Raw genomic sequence first — 23,961 nt, forward strand, 5'->3', positions numbered from 1 at the left:
GTACTTAATTCAGTGGGCCTTTTCTAAAAGAGGTGGTTCTCCAGCTGGTGGGCTAGACTCATGTCACCTCCATTAAATACCATCCCCTCCCACAGGCATACTACACACACACACACACACACACAAATGATTCCAGAATGAATCCATGGGCCAGTGCTCCTCACTGCTACACTTTTCCCTTCTGTTTCTGACCTCATCCGACAGCTCACCCCCCATCCCTATCCCAATTGCTCTCTTTCCCGATCGTCACCCTTTCCTCACTGTCCCCAAATCTCCCTCTCTCCCAGGTTGCCTTTATCCCTCCCTTTCCTGGTCTCACTTGTGGCAGAGACTGGAACCAGTTTAAGAATAAGAGGTCCACTGTTTAACATGGCGATGGGGAGGATATTTTTCACTCAAAGGTACTTTAGTTGGCCTGTACGACTCTCATCCCGAGAAAGCAGTGGAGGCTGGGATGTAGAAATGAATCAGAGTCAGACAGATTTTTGATAGACAAGTGTTATGGGGTGGAGGGAGGGGTGAAGGGGTGGCAGATGTCAAAATGAAGTTGAGATCGCAACCAGATCAGTATTGATCTTATTGAATAGTGGAGCAGGCTCAAAGGATCAAATGGGTTACTCCTGCACCATAAATCCCACCTTCCTTTCCTCTCTTATAAATAAGAACGTTGTGTTGGAGTTGAAGATGAAGGTTGGTTTGGGATATTATATTAGGATTAGTGAGTTTACTGTCAGCGAGCTGTCTCATTATTGAGACAGCACGGTAACATTGGGGATAGCACAATCGCTTCACAGCTCCAGGGTCCCAGGTTCCATTCCGGCTTGGGTCACTGTCTGTGCGGAGTCTGCACATCCTCCCCGTGTGTGCGTGGGTTTCCTCCAGGTGCTCCGGTTTCCTCCCACAGTCACAAAGATGTGAAAGTTAGGTGGATTGGCCATGATAAATTGCCCTTAGTGTCCAAAATTGCCATTAGTGTTGGGTGGGGTTACTGGGTTATGGGGAGATAGGGTGGAGGTGTTGACATTGGGTAGGGTGCTCTTTACAAGAGCTGGTGCAGACTCGATGGGCCAAATGGCCTCCTTCTGCACTGTAAATTCTATGAATTATGAGTATTGTTCCAGGAATGGCCGGCATATAGCCATGTGAAGGAATTAGGCCAGATTCCGACCTGCAATGTCCCCTCAATGAGGTAGAACAGAAGAGAAAGTGAAAGTCCCAGAGGACCCTAGGCTGCTCTCCCCATTGAGGGGAAGAGAGGGCTGATGTCTAGTGATTTAGCCTGAGGGTCACCACACCTCAGGTGAGAGACAAAGTAGAGAAGGCAGGGCTGATATAGGAATTGAACCCACACTGTTGGCAGCACTACACATCACAAACCAACCATCCAGTCAACTGAGCTAACGCCCAGGGCACTGGCAGGATATCGAACAGAAATGCCACCCATACCACATGGAGGGAGGTGGCACTGCAGGTAAATGCCCAACACCTTTACCTCCAAGAATGCAGACCTACACCTAATAATAATCTGCATTAGTGTCACAAGTAGGCTTACATTGACACTGCAATGAAGTCACTGTGAAAAACTTCACTGCAACTAACCAGTTTTAATTTATCAGAAACACAAGAAGCAATTCTTTGGGTGACTCGTTTTTGTTCTGGATTCGCCAAGTCTCGATGAGACCTCGCTCAGATTTATTTCATAGAATTTACAGTGCAGAAGGAGGCCATTCGGCCCATCGAGCCTGCACCAACTCCTGGAAAGAGCACCGTACCCAAGGTCAACACCTCCACCCTATCCCCATAACTCAACCCAACACTAAGGGGAATTTTGGACACTAAGGGCAATTTATCATGGCCAATCCACCTAACCTGCACATCTTTGGACTGTGGGAGGAAACCCACAGGGAGGATGTGCAGACTTCGCAGTCAGTGGCCCAAGCCGGAATCGAACCTGGGACCCTGGAGCTGTGAAGCAATTGTGCTATCCACAATACTACCGTGCTGCCCTTTAAAATTGAGCTACCGTTCAGCACGGAATACAGTAGTTTTAAACGATAACTGGCATTTGGGGCGCTGCACTTTAAGGTGTGGGGAATTTCACAGGTTTGACTTGGGGGGGGGGGGGGGGGGGGGTTAGCAGCTAACAGCTAAACGGTTTTCGTTGGGGTTAGTCTGGAGAGGCAGGAGTGGGGCTGGCTCCATTCCACTAAATAATGTCCTCCAAGTCCGGAATTTGACAGTTGTGTGTCTGTACGTGAGCAACGCCTTGTGCGACTTTCCAGGGGATGGTCTGCTGGGCTGACACGTGCGGTTAACCAAAGACACAGACACACGCACACTCTGCAAAACAATGTGAACTCCACATCCTAATGTGGCAATCAGCGGTTAGAGTGACACTATATTTACCCGAGGGACTCGAATCATTGGCTTCTGGTCGTTAATGCAAGGGTAATATTTTTCAGAGCAGTCACATTAAATCACCATGCCCCGTTTGGAGAGCCGAATGGCCTTCATCTGCTGCCCCCTGATCAATTCTGTGACAATCGCTTAAACCTCTTCCAGTCTGACCCAAAGCACCGCTATAATGATCATCTCACCAACACACATACCGCTTAAATGGATTTTAGTTGCTTTGGGGGGGGGGGGGGGGGCTTTGGTTGGTAGAAAGAGCCGGGCTGGCACAGACACCATGGGCCGAAGGGCCTCCTTTGGTGCTGTAAAACTCTTTTAATTGTCCCTCGGGGAAACGTTACGCTCTTTCCAAGCACCTGCTCACTTTCAGTTTTCAGACTAACAAAATAAAAACATCTACATTAACCAAATATAGCAATTGTAATGCTGATGTTATTGAATTATTGATTAGGTTTTGTGCTGCCCTGATCTTTATGCAGCAATAGCAAAGCATGGGCATGGATAAACAAGCAGATTGTTTGAAGTGTAAACAAAAATAGCTTACAAACATTGGAAACTCCCCCCCCCCCCCCCCCCACTTATGAATATTCACATCACAGTCAGTCGGTCACATTAAAGAAACCAGCCAGGTGAATATCTCAGCTCTTGTCCTTTATCAGACCCTTGGTCTAATTAGTTAATGTGCAGTGAAGATCTGAGCTCTTCAAACTCAAATATTGAGACTGTCTTGTGGTTATCGACGCAAGAACATCAAGGTGCGATAATTTAAAAAAAAGTTGTGAAATAGTCGTACTTGCATGTGGAATTCGGGAGTGAGCATTCTGTTTAATTGGATAATGAAAGCTGCACACATCTCCTGCACAGGCCCCTCGGTCCGCCTGTCGCCGAGGCAAGTCCGCAATGGCAGTGCTGGGTTTGAAAAATCTCCAAGAAACAGGCAGTCCTCATCCTCCTAAGCGAGAGGGAAGGAAACCGAGAGGCTTTCACCCGGAGCACAGTGCAGGAGGGGCACGGCATTCTCGAAAGAAAATGCAGATTGTCATCTGCCTGTTGTCGGTGGAGCTGTGCGAACGCTTTACTTACTTTGGGATTGTGTGCAACATGATTCTGTTCTGCACGCTGAAACTGGGCTACGAGAACTACCAGGCTGCCGTCGTCAACCTGTGCTTTGTTGGAGCTAGCACCTTGACTCCAGTGTTGGTGGGATGGCTTGCAGAGTCTTGCATGGGGAGAACCAAAGTGGTTTATATCTGTGCACTCCTTCACTTCATAGGTATGAGTGATTGAAATGAAATGAAATGAAAATCGCTTATTGTCACAAGTAGGCTTCAAATGAAGTTACTGTGAAAAGCCCCTAGTCGCCACATCTGGCACCTGTTCGGGGAGGCTGTTACGGGAAGGAGTGTGGGAACTTTTCAATGAGTTATTGCTGCGTACACATTTGCATAAATAGGGCTGGATTCTCCGTTTGGGAGACTAAGTCCTCACGCTGACGTGAAAAAGGTGTTTTTTGGCGCCAAGAAAACTAGCGCAAAACGGCCACCGATTCCCTGTTGGGTGGTGGGGGGGGGGGGGACTAACAGCCAGGAAGAGGGGGGACTTCCAGCTCTAGCTGCTGATACGGCCCGGAACATTGCTGGGTCCGTGGCCGCGCTTGCGCGCGGGGCCCGCAGACCCGGCCCGCAAAAATAGTCCCCCCCCCCCTTTCAGCCAGCTCACATGCCCCGACCGCCCCCCCCCCCCCACAGTGCCCCCAGCTCCGAGTAATGCCCCCCCTGCCCGCGGATCGGCCCTCCCCCGACTGTGGTGGCGCAGGACTGAGGTCGCTGCTGCTAGACTGAGTACACGACGGATGAGGCCACACGTGTCCCACGCCGTCGGGAACTCGGCCGATCGGGGATGGAGCATCGTGGGACTGAGGCCGTGGATATTCCACCCCCATTCTGTTATCATCGGGAATTCTCTGCCCCCGTCGCCGAACACGATATCGGCATCGCGGATCGGAGAACCCAGCCCATAGTCTCTACCGTTTCCTGTTTCAACCTCACATGCAGCATGAAATTATAGGGTTGAACACGAGGGGCTTAGAGGACATTTCAATATGCTTAAAGCTATAATTAATAACATTTTGTTTAATATTTGTTTCGGAGATCTGGGTGTTGCTGCCAAGAATGTCAGCTCTGACAAAGAGACATCCAGACTTGAAACGTCAGCTCCATTCTCTCTCCACAGACGCTGTCAGACCTGCTGAGATTGTCCAGCATTTTCAGTTTTTTGTTGAAGAATCATGGGTTGTTCCTTGTTAAGGTGGCAGTGAGGTGTCTTCTTGAATCACTGCAGTTCATATGGTGTAGAGACCCCCACAGTGCTGTTGGGGGATGGGGGGGGGGGGGGGGTGGGGAGTTCTGGGATTTAATAATAATAATAATAATAATCTTTATTGTCACAGGTAGGCTTATATTAACACTGCGATGAAGGTACTGTGAAAGCCCCTAGTACCACATTCCGGCACCTGTTCAGGTACACAGAGGGAGAATTCAGAATGTCCAAATTACTTATTAGCACGTCTTTCAGGACTTGTGGGAGGAAACCCACGCAGATATGGGGAGAACGTGCAGACTCTGCACAGACATTACCCAAGCTGGGAATCGAACTTAAGACCCTGACGCTGTGAAGCCATAATGCTAACCACTATGCTACCGCGCTGTCCTTCCCAGCAACAGTGAAGGAACGCCCGATATATTTCCAAGTCAGGATGGTGAGTGACTTGTGTTGGGGGCAGGGGAGACCTCCAGGTGGTGGTGTTCCCAGGTATCTGCTGCTCTAATCCTTTTGGGGATGGAGGATGCCAGTTTGTGACAAATCGTGTGGGGGCCCAATATAATCCCAATCTTGTGAGAGCCACATTTCAAACAAGCTTGTTAGTTCACGGGCCTCCTGAAGACTTTGTAATATTAAGAACATGTAAAGGTTCCCGCACAGGACGGTAGCACAGTGGTTAGCACTGCTGCTTCACAGCGCCAGGGTCCCAGGCTTGATTCCCAGCTTCGGTCACTGTCTGTGTGGAGTCTGCACATTCTCCCCGTGACTGCGTGGATTTACTCCGGGTGCTCCGGTTTGCTTCCACAAGTCCTGAAAGACATGCTGTTAGGTGAATTGGACATTCTGAATTCTCCCTCTGTGTACCCGAACAGGCGCCGGAATGTGGCGACTGGGGGATTTTCACAGTAACTTCATTGCAGTGTTAAAGTAAGCCTACTTGTGACAATAAAGTTTATTATATGGGCGGCACGGTAGAACAGTGGTTAGCACTGCTGCCTCGCAGTGCCAGGGTCCCAGGTTCGATTATCGCTTGGGTCAGTGTCTGTGTGGAGTCTGCACATTCTCCCCGTGTCTGCGTGGATTTCCTCCGGATGCTCCAGTTTCTTCCCACAAGTCCCGAAAGCCGTGCTGTTAGATGAATTGGACATTCTGAATTCTCCCTCTGTGTACCCGAACAGGCGCCGGAATGTGGCGACTAGGGGATTTTCACAGTAAATTCATTGAAGTGTTGATGTAAACCTACATGTGAGAATAATAAAGATGATTAAGATTATTAAGGTTCCCATTCTTAAATGATCAGTCCAAGCACAGAGTTCCACTATCGCTGAGTTCCAATGACAGTCACAGTTGGCAGTAATATTTTTATCGCAGCGGTTTCTTTTGAAGTAATCTTAAGGAATCTGGGGCGGCACGGTGGTGCAGTGGTTAGCACTGATGCCTCATAACTTGCATCAGTAGGACCTGTGGCTGGAGAAAAAGCTGCACTCTTAGCACTTTTGAAGAGCATTATAAGGGTCGTTTTCTTTTATGAGAAAGCAGGGATGATAATTCACAGCCCCTGCCCTCTCAGCTGGGAGGTATACCTGACAGGAGTGTACAGTGAGAATGAGTCCTGCAGCGTTGTTAGCACTCTCTCTAAACTGTGCTGCCATCAAGTGCAGCTCACTGCTGTGTCTGTGGGATTGGAAAATGGAAGGTTAAACTTGGCTGTTCTTTGTCAATACCATCAGGTGCACAGGCATTAGGTGGTAATAAAGTTTGCGTTGTTAAAATATTATCACTTTGCATTAATCTGTTCCAGTTTCCTTATAAAAAAAAATTTAGAGTTGCCAATTATTTTTTTTCTCCAATTAAGGAACAATTCAGCATAGCCAATTCACCTACCAGGAACATCTTTTCAGTTGTGGGGGTGAGAACCATGCAGACATGGGGGGAATGTGCAAACTCCATACGGACAGTGACCCGAGGCCGGTATCGAAACCGGGTCCTTCACGCCATGAGGCAGCAGTGCTAACCACTGCACCATTGTGCCGCCCCAGATTCCTTAAGATTACTTCAAAAGAAACCGCTCCGATATAAATATTACAATAGCAATAATAGTGGAAATGTACATTTCCATTTCCGTCCCCTCCTCTTCCGAGTTTCCTGTTTGTTAAGGAATCCTACTTGATCTGAATAGGAATCAGTTCAAAGAGAATCAGAAATTGCAGAAGGAAATTAGTAGCATTTCTGAAATATTGAGATTGTTTGCAAAGAGGGTAATGCTTAACAGTCAAGCAGCCAGCCCACAGAGTAAGAAATTATGCCCAGCTCACAGGCTGAGCTGATCGGGCCATAACTGACAGCCTTGATGAGGAAACGGAGGAGCACAGCTGGATATAAAGGCAGGCAGAGGCCAAGTGGCCAGAAGGCAACTTAGAAGGTGGTTGAGGAGTTTGATTGCAACTGACCTGAAGCTCCCAAGGCTTGGCATTGTTTGGACACAGAAGGCCAAACTAGGAAAATTAACAAGAGTGATTCACAAAGGCCTCAGTTTCCACAACATTTGCTGGACAACACATTGTGTTAGATGTGGCTCACGTTTATTTTGTACAGAAAGTGTGATGCTGGTGTATGATGTACAAAAAAAGAAGGTTAATGTTTTAATAACTGGTCAATTAAAAACATATTTTAATAACTATCTGAATTTTGTTTGTTTAAGCACATTTTAATTCTGTAAAGCATTTATTGACAAGGCAGAGAATTGCAAATGAAATATGATTTGGCGATGGTCTTCACACTATATCTAGTTACACCGTGATAGAATCGAGACTATTTTGCATGAATTTATCGTTTAAACATTGTTTTCCAGTTTCTTCAATAGGAAAGTTTATTTCGAGATGTTTGATTTGACTATTTTTTTTTACCTGTCACTGCTTGGTGAATGATCAGAAGGAACTGTAAATTGTCACGTTAATGCTATTTCATTTAACACCATGATGTTAATGAATACTGCAAGCAGAGTTATGCTTTGGGATTTGTTGATTGAAAATCTATTACAAATGCTGTCTTTTTATGATCCTGTAATTTTGAAAATTCTGCAGTCACATTTATTTGTATTTTGTGGGGAGGAAGTGTACAATTACTTAAATGTTAGAAGTGCAGAATTTTGGGTGACAAGGAAAGAAAGCATTTGTGCTGATAAAGTGTCCTTCATGTCCTCCGGATATTCCAAAATGCTTCCTAGTCAATTAATTATAAGTGTGGTCATTTTAGTTTAATTTGGACAAACATGGCTGACATATTATCACAACATAATATGCACAAAACAGCAATGGGATAATCAATCAGATCCTCCACACAAGCCAGGAGGCCCGACAATCACCTTCAATTGGGTCAGTCATTGGACTGATTGTCAGCATGCAAACCACAGCAGGCCATCCTGCATGCTGTGAATCTGAACTCATATGAAATCCCTGTTCCTCCAGACTTCGCATTTTGAGGTATTTTTATTTGCTTATTGGCCGATGCTGTCTAGGCCTCAATGTACTGATTAATACATGTTCTGTTCACAACTTTCTCCAAGGGATCCCTAAACGGGTGTTGGCCACCTCATTGACGTATGATAGGGGCCTAGGCAACTGCTTGGAGTACAGTAAAATACAGATTTAGCGGTCATCCAAATGCACGGCAAGGACGAGTGTGTGCCCAAGTGAGCTAGACTCATCATCGATACGTGAAATGGGCCCAATACTGTGGAATTTCTTGTGATGTTGGTTGATGAGTGTTAGCCAAGTTATTACAAGTTAAACCGAAACTTAATCAGCATGTTCTGGAATGATATGAGGATCCCATTTGTAACACTGGGGAAAAGTAATGAGTTCTCTGCAATGTCCTGGCCAACATTCTTCCCACAGTCAGCAATATTTGCTGTTTATTGTGGCTTGTCTTACACAAATTGTCTCCCTTAAATCCAGTCAAAGATATTTCATGATTTGCAAAGTGTTTTGGAGTATCTAGAGGTTGTATTTAGGTGCTTTATAAATTAAATAAGCGGCGGATATCTCTCTCATGACAATTTTCTCTGTTTGCTTCCCAAAGGTACTGTTATGTTGCCCGTCGTGGCATTCCCCTTTGAGGATTTCTACATTGATACTCACCATACCATTCATGCTCTTGCCAAAAAGGAGCAGATTGTGCTGTTTTACATTGGCCTCATGTCAGCATCTTTGGGTTCAGGAGGAATCCGGGCCATTGTTTGTCCATTCAGTGCTTACAGCCTCCAGGGGTATGGCCAAGGCGAACTTTTGACGTTCTTCAACTGGTTAGTGCTCTTCCTGGGTGTACTGCCAATCATTTTATCTCTTTTTTTTCTGATGAGGATACGACAATGCAACTTATTCTGTGGACTTCTTACTTTGCTAGTTTTTCTGCTGTGGCTTGTGAAGACAATGCTTTGGTTCTTTTGTTCCCTCAGTTTTGAAGAAGAGTCATGTTTAACTCGAAACAGTAGCTCCATTTCTCTCCTCACAGATATAAACAGACCAGCTGAGTATTTCCAGCACTTTCTGCTTTTAGTTCATGTGTTGGTTTCATCTTTCTCAACATGCGGAATCACTGCAGGAAAGTTGAAGCTGTCTAAACATAAAAAGACACGCTTTATATTGCAAGTTTCATGAGGTCAGGATGTCCCAAAGCACTTTACAAACAGCGAATTATTTTTGAAGTGTAGTCACTGTTGTAATGTAAAAAACGCAACCACCAATTTGTGCAGAACAAGCTCCCACAAACAGCAATGTGTTCATTGTTAGATATTCCTTTTTCATGGTGTTGGTTGACGGGCGAATGTTGGCCAGGTAACCCAGGAGGAATTCCCCTTCTTTTAAATAGTATTGTGGGATCTTGACTTAAGGTTAAGGTTTGAGTGCGGCACGGTGGCCCAGTGGTTAGCACTGCTGCCTACGGCACTGAGGATCTCAGTTCGATCCTGACCCTGGGTCACTGTCTGTGTGGAGTTTGCACATTCTCCCCGTGTCTGCGTGGGTTACACCCCCACAACCTAAAGAGGTGCAGATTAGGTGGATTGGCCACACTAAATTGCCCCTTAATTGGGAAAAAGAAATTGGGAACTCTAAATTTATTTTTAAAAAGTTGAGGGATTGATCAGAATGATGGTACCTCTGACAGTGTAACACACCCTCAGCACTGCGCTGGTGTCAGCCTAGACTTTTTGCTGAAGTCAGTGAAGTGCAGTTGAAGCCACGACCTTCTGACTCAGAGGTAAGACGTCATCCATCTTTATTTTTACCAAGTGATAGATCAGATAAACACTTCACAAAGCATCAAGTATGAAGTTGAAGCCCGGGCAAACAAGGCCTGAAAAGATAGATACAACAAAACCTGCATGATGTGCCAACTTTAGACAATGAACATCATCCACAAAAACATTACCTCTGACAAATCTCTAAACACAACAAAACATTGCCTCGCACTTATGGTGAATCCCCAGGCACTGCTCTGAGCTCCAATTCAACAGAACTACCATTACTATGCAGGAGATCTCCAGAGGAGTCTCGTGCAGAATTTAAAATACTTCCCCAAATCGTTTCCCCAAAATAGCAGACAATAAAAACCTGCAAAAAGTGCCTCAGATTGTGGTATATTTACACTCTGCTGACAGGCTACGAGAGAAAAAGGATTGATTTCACTAAGGCATTGCCTTAAGAAAGAATTAGTAGCAGCATTAATAAGCTGAGCACTTCAGTTTGGTGTTAGTATACTTAATGGAAAAATAAATATTGTTTTGTACAAGGAACCAGCCTTTGCAGATGTGGATATTGATCCAAAGGAGTTACTTCATGCCATATTTATGCTGGTCTTCAAAACAAAGCTGGTCTTCACTAAAACAGTCCTCTTCTTTCATTGAAGTGAATCTCATTGGAATTATCAAAGAGCTCCAGCTCTTGGTACTGGTGTGTTACATGTACAACTGTCATTGGCTTTCTAAGGAAAAGACGTGCGTAGTACAGATCTGCGCAGTGCAGCTTATTCCTGGAGGTCTCATTACGATGTGAGAAATGTTGAATTGGTTGCAATATTGAATTATTGGTTTCTGCTGCAGCAGGTTGGTAGCCCCTAAAAGAAGTTGCCTTGATGAGTGAATGTGAAATTGCACAGGACCATACGCTGCTTACCCCTTTGAGGGGGAGAGCTGACTGGTGGTGATTTAACCAGGGAATCGCCATACCTCAGGCGAGGTTGAGAAGGCAGGGCCTTCATGAATAGCTTCAGCAGGTACGGGAATTGATCCATGCTGTTGGCGTTGCTCTGCATCACGATCCAGCCGTCCAGCCAACTGCGCTAAACCAGCCCTTGTACTGTACTATGATATAACCGATACCCATTGTTCCTCACAGATAACATAATTACATATCTCTTCCTGTCTCTGCTTCTTTTCTATTCTTTAAAGCTACTGTCTGCTTCCATTCATGATCCCTCAGGCTCTGTCATTTCTCTCTCTTCATGGCCATGTCATCCTCTGGGATTTTTACAGATATGGTCTGGCTGGACCTTTTGTAGAACTCTGCAGCACAGGTTAATTTTATGCTCAAGTCAAGTTCGTCTTACAATGGTTTAACTCCCAGAGCTACAGGCGTCCTTCAGAATGTTGGCTAGGCAGGACAGCCGTTAGACGGTTTGCTATTTCAGATTGTATTGAGACGAGGCGGGGGTGGTTGCAGTGGGGGTGGGGTGGGGGGAGGGGGGGGGGAGACGAGACTGGCGGAATGGTGTTGCAATATAATAGAGAAGGTGACTGGGGGAGCAGACACGAGGTGCTGTGATCAGGACAAAGCTCCAGCGCAGAGGTGTAATATGAATCCAAAAGCCTACAGCAATGCAAGCTTCAAGGCTTCATGGCAAAGTAACATTATTAGAATTTTAAGATCATTGTATAAATCAACTAAAAACCTACTGTCTTATTTTCAGTTTCAACTTTTGATCCATCTTCCCCCAGGTTTCACTGGTTTGTGAACTTGAACTCTGCAGTTGTCTTTGTGAGTATCGCCTATATTCAACAATCTATAGCCAAAAACCTGGGCTTCCTTATTCCGTTTGCGTCCATACTGATGACCCTGCTGACCATTCACATGGTGCAGAACAGACTTATATACCGACCCAAATCAGGTGAGACAGTAGTTAAATGGCAATTGTTAGCAACTGCTTATCCACTTTGACAATACTTTTCCTGAATGTATTATAATCAATCATTTCCAAGGTTTTTTTCAGACTAAAAAAGTTCCGGGAACATTTAATTTTAATTGAATGCATTTCCATTCTGTAACACTACTTCGAACCCAAGTGTTGATCTAGAACCTGAATTTTTAGGATGGCGGGGCCCATTTTACAGTCTAACGAGCATTGATTGGCATATTTTGGGATCTCCGCCCCTCACTCGGGAGGAAGTCCAATCTTGGTGAGCCTCCAGCCATTCATATTGCTTAGCAGTTCGCCAATCTCTCCAGGAACAGTGCTGCAGTGGCTGGAAGAGGCACTGCACAAAGATTCCTGGGTCTGCCATGTACTCATGAGTACAGAAATAGGAGAAGAGCGCAGATGAATGCGTGGCTTAAGAGTTGATGCGGGACAGAGGGTTTTAGACTCCTGGATCACTGGGATCGTTTCTGAGGAAGGTCGGACCTGTATAAGTGGGATGGTCTACATTTGGGTCAGAGCAGTACTAATGTCCTAGCCGGCGGGTTTGCTAATGCTGTTGGGAGGAGTTTAAATTAATTCGGCAGGAGGGGGCTGTTAGCAGAATAGTGACACAGCATAATACAGAAAAGCAATCACGTCAAAGGGAATACAGCAGTATTAGGTTTCAAGGGAGTAAGGCAAGGCTGGATGGCCTCTACTTTAATGCCAGGAGTAATACAGGTAAAACAGATGAGTTAAAGGCAAGGATTGACATGTGGAGTTGTGATATAGTAGCCATCACAGAGACATTGTTTTTTTTATAAATGTTTTTATTGGGTTTTTGAACAAAGTATATTTACCGTTACGTACACGGAATAAGAAATATATATATATATATCAACATATATAGAAGAGAAGGGCACACCTAAACATACCAAAAAGAAAAGGAATAATAAAAAGGAAAATAAAAAATAAAATAGAATAACTGGTAGGGTATTGTGCACCAGCTCAACAGCAGCAACTCTGTACAACTGGCAAAATTATTTACAACACATAAGTAGGTGACTGTTTGTAGGGGGTGGGGGGTGGAGACTGGGGAGGTAAATACATTTGGGTGCCGGAGAAACAATTACAGTGGGCAATACTCAAATGGGTTTGGTGTTGGTGTTGTCACTTGCTTCTCCCGGATGGATCTCGCTGCTTTGTCGTCTCGCGCTCACCTCCACTTCAGCCGTTCCTCCTGTCTTTCACCTGTATTCTCCTTGTTTTCTGTTCCTGGGGATTCCAAGTTTGTTATCATATCGTATCCCGTGCTCTCCTTCTGGCTGTCATCCCCCCCCCCGTTCTCCTCTATTGTTCCCTGTCCCTTCCCTCTTTCCTCCCCTCCCCCCCTCCTGTGGTTCGCCTTTCTTTCCTCTTAGGTTTAGCTGTTCCCCCCCACCCCGGTCTATCCCTCCCTCTCATGCTTTGGCTACTTACCTCTGATTCTTGGCTACCTGGCTATTCTTCTGCTTGTTCGTTGGCCACAAACAGGTCCCGGAACAATTGGATGAATGGCTCCCACGTTCTTTGGAAGCCGTCGTCTGACTCTCGGATGACGAATTTTAATTTTCTCCATTTGGAGAGATTCCGAGTGGTCGGACAGCCAGTCGGCAGCTTTGGGTTGTGCTGCTGACTGCCAGCCGATCAGGATTCTACGGCGGGCGATCAGGGAGGCAAAGGCAAGGGTGTCCGCCCTCCTCCCCAGGAATAGATCTGGCTGGTCTGAAACCCAGAAGACTGCCACGTTCGGGCATGGCTACCCTCATCCCCACCACTCTGGACATTGCCTCGAAGAAGGCTGTCCAGTACCCCGCAAGTCTGGGGCAAGACCAGAACATGTGGGCGTGGTTGGCCGGGCCTCTTTGGCACCGTTCACATCTATCCTCCACCTCCGGAAGAACCCATTCATATGGGTTCTTGTTATGTGGGCTCTATGTACCACTTTTAGCTGCGTCAGTCTGAGCCTTGCACACGGGGAGGTGGTGTTGACCCTGTGCAGTGCTTCGTTCCAGAGTCCCCACCGTATTTCAATCCCCAGGTCCTCCTCCGGTGTCGGCCCTCTCTACCAGTCGGTCATACACGTTGCTACGGTTTCCTTTGTCTAGTATGCTTGCGTCCAGTAACTCTTCCAGTAATGTCTGTTGTGGCGGTTGTGGATCACAGAGACATTGTTGAGATAGGTGGAGGATTGGCAGCTCCACATCCCAGGATATATAACCTTCAGGCAGGACAGGGAGGGAGTAAAAGAGGGGGAGGTATTGCATTAGTTAAGGAATTGCTGCAGTCAGGAGAGATGATATCTTGGAAGGGGCATCAAATGAAGCTTTGTGGGTAGAGCTTAGGAATAAAAAAGGGACAACCACATTGCTAGATGTTTAATATAGACCCCAGATAGTCAGCGGAAAATTGAAGAGCAAATATGTGAGCAATTATCATAGAATTTACAATGCAGAAGGAGGCCATTCGGCCCATCAAGTATGCACCAGCGCTTGGAAAGAGCACGTTGCACCAGCGCTTGGAAAGAGCACGTTACCCAAGCCCACACCTCCACCCTATCCCGTAACCCAATAATCCCTCCCAAACATTTTGGACACTAAGGGCAATTTAGCATGGCCTAACCTGCACATCTTTGGACTGTGGGAGGAAACCGAAGCACCCAGAGGAAATCCACGCAGACACAGGGAGAGGTGCAAACTCCGCCCAGACAGTGACCCAAGCCGGGAATCAAACCTGGGACCCTGGTGCTGTGAAGCAACTGTGCCCCCCCCCCCCCCCCGAGGTGTGTAAAAATGATAACAATCGGATAATTATATGAGGTAACTTCAATTTTCCCGACATTAATTGGGATAGTCGTAGTGTTAAGGGCTCAGATGGAGTGGAGTTCTTAAAATGTAAACAGGAGAACTTATTAGGTCAATATATAGAGGGTCCAACAAGGGACGAAGCAGTACTGGACCTAATTGTGGGGAATGAAGCCAGACAGGTGACTGAGGTGGTGGTGGGGGGAGCCTTTGGGAGGTGGCGACCACAACATGGTACAATTTAAGCTTGCTTTGGACAAAGAAATAGACAAGTTTCTTAAAAAGGTTCTGGATTGAGGGAAGAGCAGATTTTAGTAAAGTAAGGCAGGATCTGGTCACGGTAGACTGGGAAGTGTTACTTGTGAGGAAATCTACAGAAGAGCAGTGGGGGGGATTCAAAAAGGAAATGAGGTGGGTAGAGGCCCAACATGTTCCTTCCAGGGTGATATGACTCATTAACCTACAGAGATTACGTTAGTGTTGGGGCCTAAACCTGTTGCATATAGAGAGAAAGAGGCCAGGCGGATAATTGCATGTGCAAATGGTATCATTTCTTGGTGAATGGCTTGCTCTGGGCGCTCTTGCATAGGCCCTTACAATCATCGAATCAAACAGCACAAAAGGAGCCAGTGTCCCATGCTGGCTCATTGAAAGAGTGATCCAATTAGTCCCAGTCCCATAGCTCTGAAAATGTTCCCTTTAAAAATAGTTATCCAAGTCCCATTTGAAAATGATTATTGAATCTGCTTTCACCAACCTTTCAGGCTATGCAATCTAGATCATAACTTGCTGCTTTAATAAATGTCTCCATAATTCACTGTAATAACCAGCACAGGGCATAGGATGTGGGGGTGGTTATTTTCCCCGTGCTCTTTGAGAAGTATGAGCTCCCCCTCTAGGGGCTGTTATGAAAGTTCGGCCAGTCTGGAAACGACTGACAATAGAGAGTACCTGATGAGGTTCTACCAGTGCCCACGTATATAATTGGTATAAAATAAATCAAGTTTACGTTTGCTGACTTTTGACTCTGAGACTTATTAAACTGGCGAAGGTAAACCTAGAGCTGTTAACGTGCAACTTATTCAGCTGAGGCACCTCCCTGTGGTGATTTTGTTTTTCTACTGGACCACGCTGCGAAGTTGGTTGATTGACAGTACCTCTGTTTGGGCGTTTGGATGCCTTTGACCCTGGTATGGAAACCTGGAATCAGTGCAATGAGCGAATGCGGTACTTCTTCAGAGCCAATAATATCACTGAAAACAAGTGCCAGACCATACTATTACTGACAGCTTGTGGAGTGCAAACATTTGGAGTGATCAGGCCTCATGTTTTCGGCGGCGCCCGACTCAATGACATTCGGCCAGCTCGTCGTATTGGTGGGACAGCATTTCAACCCAACCCCATCTATCATCGTTCAGTGACACAGGTTCAATATGGCGGAGAGGTCCACCGGGGAGTCCATCGTAGAATTTGTTTTGAGACTTCGCAAGGTCGGCGAATAATGTGAGTACGGCACTGTTTTAGCAGATATGCTCCGTTATCGTATAGTCTGCGGGGTAAGTTACAATGAAACGCAGAAGAATCGTCTGGACAAAAGTTCCCTCATGTTTCAACAAGTGCTACAAATCTCCCTTTCTCAAGAAAGTGTGGCACGAGATGTTAAAGAGTTACAGGGTATAGAAATGAATGCTGTCCGGTGTCACCCCCTGCGTGTTTCGCCTATGGCTCAGAAGGAACCCCACGGCAATTCCAGCCTTTGGTCATGGGTCCAGATGCCACACCGACCACCGTCCCCGGACTCCGCTGACAGCGATTCCGCCCCCTGTGTGAAGTGCTGACATCGGGCCAGATGTAGCCGGTGGCGGCAGGAGAGCCAGATGCCCTGGTCATGGTAGGCATCGACCCCGTGGTAAGGCCTTGCGTTTGGATGACCCAGTAGAGGCTGAAGATGAGGCTGGCTCCCCACATAGCCCCAATCCGTATTCCGGTGCAGGTTAATGGGCATTTGCTCTGGATGAAGTTGGACACAGGAGTGGCTGTTTCGGTAATGGCACAACACGTGCTTTGACCAGATCAACCAGGGAGTGAGCACCTTGTCATTGACGGGCTCCACAACTCGATTAGTCACGTATATGGGTGAATGTTTGCATACAGCGAGTCTACACTCACTCCAGTGATTTAAAGCGGTCAGTCCCTGTACCTTCCCCTCATCGTGGTACATGACGATAGCCTTAGCTGGGACCGTGAATGGCTGCGCCACTTGAAGATTGATTGACAATATCTTTTTCAAGTGGAGATGGCGGGGCTTATACTGTGTTGAACAAGTAACCTGAGGTTTTTTAGCTGGGTTTTGGTACCATTAAGGGGGCCACGGCAACTATCCAGGTGGACCCGGAAGCCCAATCCGGATATTTTCGGGCCCAGTCGGTCCCTTGTGCCATCCATGGGAAGATCGAGATGAAGCTTCGATGGTTGGAAAGTTTGGGGATCATCCGGCCAGGTTGTTTCACCAACTGGATGGTGCTGAAGCCGGATCAGACAGTTCAGTTTTGTGACGATTACAAGTTAACAGTGAACACGGCTTTTAGGTTAGACCGTTACCCGCTGCCTAGGATAGAGGATCTATATGCAACGTTGGTTGGTGGATCGACGTTTACTAAACTCGACATGAGTATCGCTTATTTACAGCTACATTTGGATGAGGCCTTGAGGAAGTATGTGACTATCAACACACACAAGAGTCTGTATGAATACACCCAGCTTCCGTTTGGCATACCCTCAGCATGTGCTCTGTTTCAGTGCATGATGGAGGGCATTTTGTGCGGCTATTGCCCGTTGCCATCTATCTCGATGATATTTAGATCATGGGGACCACGGGGGAGGAGCATCTGCGGACCTCAAGATGACGCTACAGAGGTTCTCCGAGTATGGGGTCTGCCTGTGCAGGAAAAAGTCCGTCTTTCACACCAAGGATGTTGTGTGTTTGGACTACCGGTGTCGATCGCAAATGGCTACACCCAGTAGCAGATAAATTACAGTCGATAAAGATGGTCCCCGCACCACGAGACACCACAGAGCTCCATTCTGTTTAGGCCTCATAAATTATTATGGGCGTTTCAATCCAAACCTGGCTACCGTCCTGGACCCCTTCATTTGCTATTGAAGAAGCGCCGCCCGTGGGTTTGGGGTGCGGCCCAGGCAATGGCCTTTAAGGAGGTAAAATGCCGTTTATCGTCTTCAAAATTCCTGACACATTTCAACTCATCAAAACCATCATATGTGACATGAAGCCTTGCCACATGGCATAGGACCAGTCCTGTCCCATCGCATAGGTAAAGGCCGTTCAATTGTGTATGCCTCGCAAGCACTGAAGGCAGCCAAGACAAACTATGTGCATATTGAGAAGGAGGGCTTGGCTGTGGTTATTGGCATCAAACGTTTTCATCAATATGTCTACGGTTGCCATTTTGTCATCGTAACTGACCATAAGCCGCTACACAGTCTCTTTCATAAGGACAAGGTGGTTCCGCCAATAGTGTCCACATGGATCCAGCGCTGTTAGCTGCATATGCGTAATCTTTTGAACCCACTGTCCAGGGACACACATTGCGAACATATCTTCCCCTGCCTATTTTGGCCAATGACCACAGTGGACAAAGTCATCGCAGTACTCAACTTTATGGACTCTTTGCCTGTGACTGCATCCTGTATCCGCGCGTGGATGCAGACCAACCCTGTTTTGGCTAAGGTGCATCAACTGGTGTTGTACGGTGGGCAGTGGCAACCACTTACAGGACAGTTGAAGGTGTTTTCTTGCACGTTCTCAGAATTGACCATGGTGGATGGTATCTTCCTGTGGGGCACAGGGGTCGTCGTCCCTGCAAAAGAGCAGACTTTGGTTTTGAAGCATCCTCATGCCAGGCATCCTCATGTATTCAAGATAAAGGTGTTAGCCAGAAGCTACGTTTGGTGGCCAGGGCTGGATGCGGCTGTCAAGGTGTTGGCCCAGGACCTCCCCGGTTGTTGGGAACATCAAAAGCTCCCCGCGGCGGCGCACTCACATCCTTAGGAGTGGCCGGGCCCCCTCTTGGATTCACGTTCATGCAGATTCTGCCGGTCATTTTTTGGGGTCGATATTTCTGATCATGGTGGACACCCACTCAAAGTGGTTGGAGGTCCACAGTCTGACATCCATCACGTCCCGAGCGACCATAGAGCACCTGCTTACTTCCTTTTCAGTCCATGGAGTACACAAGATGCTCTTGACTGATAATAGAGCCTCATTTATGGGCAAAGAGTTTGCCGCTTTTGTAAAGCGCGACGGCATTCGCCATGCCCACCACTGCCCCTTACCACCTGGCGGCGAATGGGTTCTTGCTTTGTGAGCCAAGGCCAGTCCACTGATGCGGGGGTCGAATAGTAGGCTCCATCGTCTAGAATGCAAAAAGTGGAGGTTTGCGGTATGTGCAATCATCATATACCCAGCCATACATGGACATAATGTGACACCAAGGACCCACCAATGGCAGAGAGGAAAAGACTGCTCCATTGGAGCAAATAACTATTCCCATCAAGCAACCTTCCAGCTCTGTCTCTATCAGCCTCAGATTCAGCAACAAAAAAAATATATTGTCCACCCACAATGCCCCCCAATCTGCGGGCTCCCTCTCCACAATTCCTCCAAATTAAAATTTCAATCCTTGTATTTAAAAGCCTCCCTGACCGTGATTCTCCCTATCTATCTAACTTCCTCCAGCTCCGCAAACTGCACCAGCTGAAGTCCCAGTACCTCTGACTCTGGATTCATGTGAATTTTTATCTCTGCCCCATCGCTGGAGGCATGTCCTCAGCTGGCCTAAGTCTCACCACGCGAAAGAAAAGGATGTATGTCCACTGTGGGAAAACAGTGGTCTAACTGGAAGAAGCTCAAGCATTTTGCACGCAATTGCTTTTCTGGAATCAGTACCTGTTATTAAGAGAGAAAGTGGAGAGTCTGAACACAAGCCACTCAAAGCATCTTTGTTAAGTGGTTTCTATCTGCTCCAAAGTACCTGCAAAAGATGTTATTTTGTTTGCAGAGCTGCAATTTGGAAGTGAAGTACAAGCAAGGAAAGCAGGTGTACAGCATTGACATGCTGTCGAGAGCTGTGCCCACTTTGAAGGAGGTTAATGATGCTAGTCCAGAGTGTGAAATCTCCCAAGCTCAGTGTGACGCAGTGGTACAACATGCTGCGGAAGTCATCAACCCAGCACAAAACATATAGACAGGCATGTGTCTTGCTCAGGTCAAGCAAATTACACAACAAGGTGCAACCTCCAATCACTGCAGGAAGTAATGATGGAGGGGTAACTGGAAACCATCAGAAATGATCCCATAAAATGGCACCTGTGCAAAGGAATTAGAGTCATCATCCCTAAGGAGATGAGGAAAGACATACTGAAGCACATCCATGCAAGTCTTCGAGGAATCGAGTCCCATCTGAGGGAGACACAGTTGAGCAATAAGATTAAGGCCTACATCAACCAGTGCAGTGCTTGTAATAAAGATCACGCTAAAGAGCTACTCATGACTCATGACCTCCCAGAAAAGACTAGAAAATGTTTTGTTCATGCACGATAACTCTCCATATGGGCCATGGATGCAGGAAACATGTCACTGCAAATGATGGTGCAAGCATTTTGGTTTTTTTCTTTTTACGAAAATGTGGAAGTTTAGAGCACAGTTGCGTTTTGAGTACTGTGGCATGCCATAGTCATTTGACCTCTCTGGTCACCCTTAGTAAACAAAGGATTGAGGCATAAACCATTTTACCCACCACATGAAACAGGGTTGTCGATAATTAGCTGTAAATGGTGGCAATTAAAGGGTTCTGAAACTCACTGTTTGGTCACAAGATATCAAGCTATAAAATGCCCATAGTTCGGTCAACGTAACTATGAGCAGGCTGTGACAGTTGTCAAACAAGCGTTTCGAAGATTTAAGTTGGTCATTAACATTTCACCTTAACTGATTCAGGTTCAGAGGTGCTGTCACTAAATGCAGTACAGGCAGCAATTTGATGGTATGTTGATAGTGATTCTTGTGGAGTCAGTATTATTTACAGCCCAGATAATGAATCTGATTTCAAATCATGTCACTTTTGGTGGCATCTATGAGTATCATTTAAAATTGGTATGTAGAAACTGAATTACCTCAGCACAAGGAAATTGTGCTTGACATTTTAGGAGCAGCGAGCTGGAAAAGCCCTGCCGAATAGCAATGCTGACAGTCTCAAATTAATGATGTGCTTGCTTTGCTACAGTGACTTTTCTTCTGCAGTGCTGTGGCCCGTGCTGTGGTGTGAGGTACATGGTATGATTGCACTGAATGAAAAACACTAATTCCTAGCATTTGTGCATGTGCTGTCTTCCTCTCTCTCAAATCATCACCATCACCTCTCTCTTCAAAAAAACCCTTGACCCCTCCATCCTTGCAAACTACCACCCTTCTCCAACCTTCCTTTCCTCTCAAATCCTGGAACGTGTTATTGCCTCCCAAATCGAACATCTTTCCCAGAACTCCGTGTTTGATTCCCTCCAAACATGCTTTCTTTCCCTTGCCAGTGTGCTGAAATGACTTTTATCAAAGTCGTGACCTGCCCGCACCTTTTGACACAGTTTATTTTTATCCTGAGGCTGAGGAAACAGTTACAATTCAGTGTCAAGGTTAACGGTCCTTTCGATGGCTTCAGCTGATGCAGTCTGAATGGTTATTATGCCACCAGGAATGGATTTCTCAGGGCAGTTCGGTATCTGGGCGATGGTCTGATTTGGATGGCCACAGTCACAATTGGAGTTGTTCCTCATGTTCCACTTGAGAGAAAGTGGCTACGTCTTCCCAATCCCATCCTCAAGCAGTTGCGTGTTGTTCACATTTTCTGTGATGTGTAGATGCCGGCATTGGACTGGGGTGGACACAGTAAGAAATCTTACAACACCAGATTGATTTATATGATTTGATTAGAATCACTAGCTTTCGGAGCGCAGCTCCTTCATGTTTCCTGTGGAAGGTTGAAACCTGAGACCTCACCACTCACCTTGCCCAGTTGATCACACCATTTTCCTCTAATTCTTCTCCACTGTTGCCCTGCTGGGTGGGCCACACTCACCTGATTGCATTTTTATCAATCGAATCCTAGCCAGAGAATCAGTTACGATGGTTTCTCTGCCCCTCCCGCTCAGTTAGTTCTGATGCACCTCAAGGATCAATCCTTGGCTCCTCCTGATTTCTCCTCCAGCATCTCTGCCACAGCCCGCCCCTTGGTGCCATGATCTGATAAGGCAGCATCAGTTTCACATTTACGCTGGTAACATTCTGATTTTTTAAATATTAAATTTTTTTTAAGTGCCCAATTCTTATTCCTTCCAATTAGCGTGGCCAATCCACCTACCCTGCATATCTTTGGGTTGTGGAGGTGAGACCCACACAAACACAGGGAGAATGTGCAAACTCCACACGGACAGTGACCCGGAGCTGGGATCGAAATTGGGTCCTCAGTGCCGTGAGGCAGCAGTGCTAACCACTCTGCCACCCTCTATCCGTTAAAGAAACATTCAGTTGTATCAAAAAATTCTTCCCACCATTACCTTCTCCTGGAAACGAGGTCTGGGCAATGTTTTTATTTATTATTTCTTGACTTGTTGGGCTATTTCAGAGGGGAGTTAAGCGTCAACTATATTTCTGTAGGTCTGCAGTCTCACGTAGATCAGACGAGATAAGAATGGGCGCTCCCGTCACATTAAGATCTGCGTTGAGAGGACTAAGTTACAACACTTTCTCTCTGGTGAATCAAAACCTCATCCCAAAAGTATTGCTCGAAGTTAGAGAGCACCAGGTTATGACCTGTTACATGTCATAGTAATCCTTGACCTATATTTACTTGAAGTTTCTATTTCCAGGTGGCTCCCTGATGACGGTTTTTGGTGTTTTAGTGAACGCTCTGAAGATGTGTTGTATGAGATACCGTCACATCAGTGGAGACGTGGGCAGCTGGCTGGACCGAGCTAAGGAGAACTACGGTGGCTGGTACAGCGAAGCCCACGTGGACAATGTCAAATGCCTTGTCAGATTAATTCCGCTATTTGCCTTTCAGATTCTATACAGGTTCTGCATACTCCAGGTTAGCCTCTTCAACGGTTGGTATGTGTACATAAGCTGAGGGAATCCTCAAGCAGCAAATGTTAAAGTTAAAATTTACAAACTCCCAGGTGAAGAGGATCTCTTGAATGATCCTTTCCATAATTTAATCAGGTTCCCTTGTACCTCTGGTATTTTCAGCTACTTGAAAATGGTTACAAAGTACTCATCAAGCAAGTCGGCCACTTTCTTATGATCCAGTCTGCTCTCACCGCCAACTGCCTTTAATGGGCCCACATTCCCCTTTACCATTCTCTTTCTCAGAACTTCAAAGCAAAATGAAGGAAAGGGTGCAAAAGAGAAAAGCAGGGTGAATAAGACAAAACAAAACCCAGCAAGGTATAGAAAATAGAGATGGGAAATAAAAACATTAAAGGAGAGTCTGAGGATAGACTGCTAGGGAGAAGAAAGAGGAAAGGGAAAGAATTTTATAGACAAATAAAGGAATAGATAAAGAAAAGTTAGGAGTGATGAAAGGAAAATCTGAGTTACTGAATGGGATGCAGTGTCTCGATTTTCACAGAAAAATGATAGTGGAAATGGAGCGGTAGAAGAATGGAAAATTAATAGTGTTACAATCCCGGACCAGACTCTAACAGTGGTCAGGACACCCAATATTTTATCTTGTAAGACTGTGAGGAAAGGATACCTCACTCCAGGAGTGATTCCACACAGAAAATAGGGACATTATATATTAAAACAAACTTTATTACGAAAGCAGTATTAAAATATCTTTAACATCACACATAAAATGGTATTACCCCTTAAACAATGCTAATCAATACAGTGATACAATAACCCTTAACTGCTAACTTTACTTCCACTCAAATAACAGCACCATCTTGTTTCAGCTTGCCTTCCAGCCACACAACTAACTGTATTTGGAAATAATCTGTTAGTCTGTCTAAACTGAACTGTACTGGGAGCAGATGCTTGATTTCTGTTCACATCCCAATCTGAAACTAAACTGTATTTCCGCAAAATGCATCGTAATCTAGCTCCTCTCATTCGTAACATCGCCTTACCAAGCTGAAA

At 46.0% G+C, this 23,961-nt stretch overlaps 1 protein-coding gene across 2 annotated transcripts in view; it reads left to right on the forward strand.

Moving 5' to 3' along the window:
- The first annotated feature begins 3,209 nt into the window (after nucleotides 1-3,209).
- The window catches only part of slc15a5 (solute carrier family 15 member 5), a 43,760-nt gene continuing 23,008 nt past the window's right edge, over nucleotides 3,210-23,961 (forward strand). For both annotated transcript variants that reach the window (XM_038812047.1, XM_038812046.1), the window contains exons 1-4: nucleotides 3,210-3,685; nucleotides 8,815-9,037; nucleotides 11,729-11,898; nucleotides 22,689-22,909. In XM_038812047.1, the coding sequence (XP_038667975.1) occupies nucleotides 3,313-3,685; nucleotides 8,815-9,037; nucleotides 11,729-11,898; nucleotides 22,689-22,909 (987 nt within the window). In that variant the 5' untranslated portion in view covers nucleotides 3,210-3,312. The remainder of the gene's footprint in view (nucleotides 3,686-8,814; nucleotides 9,038-11,728; nucleotides 11,899-22,688; nucleotides 22,910-23,961) is intronic.

This window comes from Scyliorhinus canicula, chromosome 11 (assembly GCF_902713615.1).
Source record: "Scyliorhinus canicula chromosome 11, sScyCan1.1, whole genome shotgun sequence".
In the NCBI taxonomy this organism is placed as follows: Eukaryota; Metazoa; Chordata; class Chondrichthyes; order Carcharhiniformes; family Scyliorhinidae; genus Scyliorhinus; species Scyliorhinus canicula.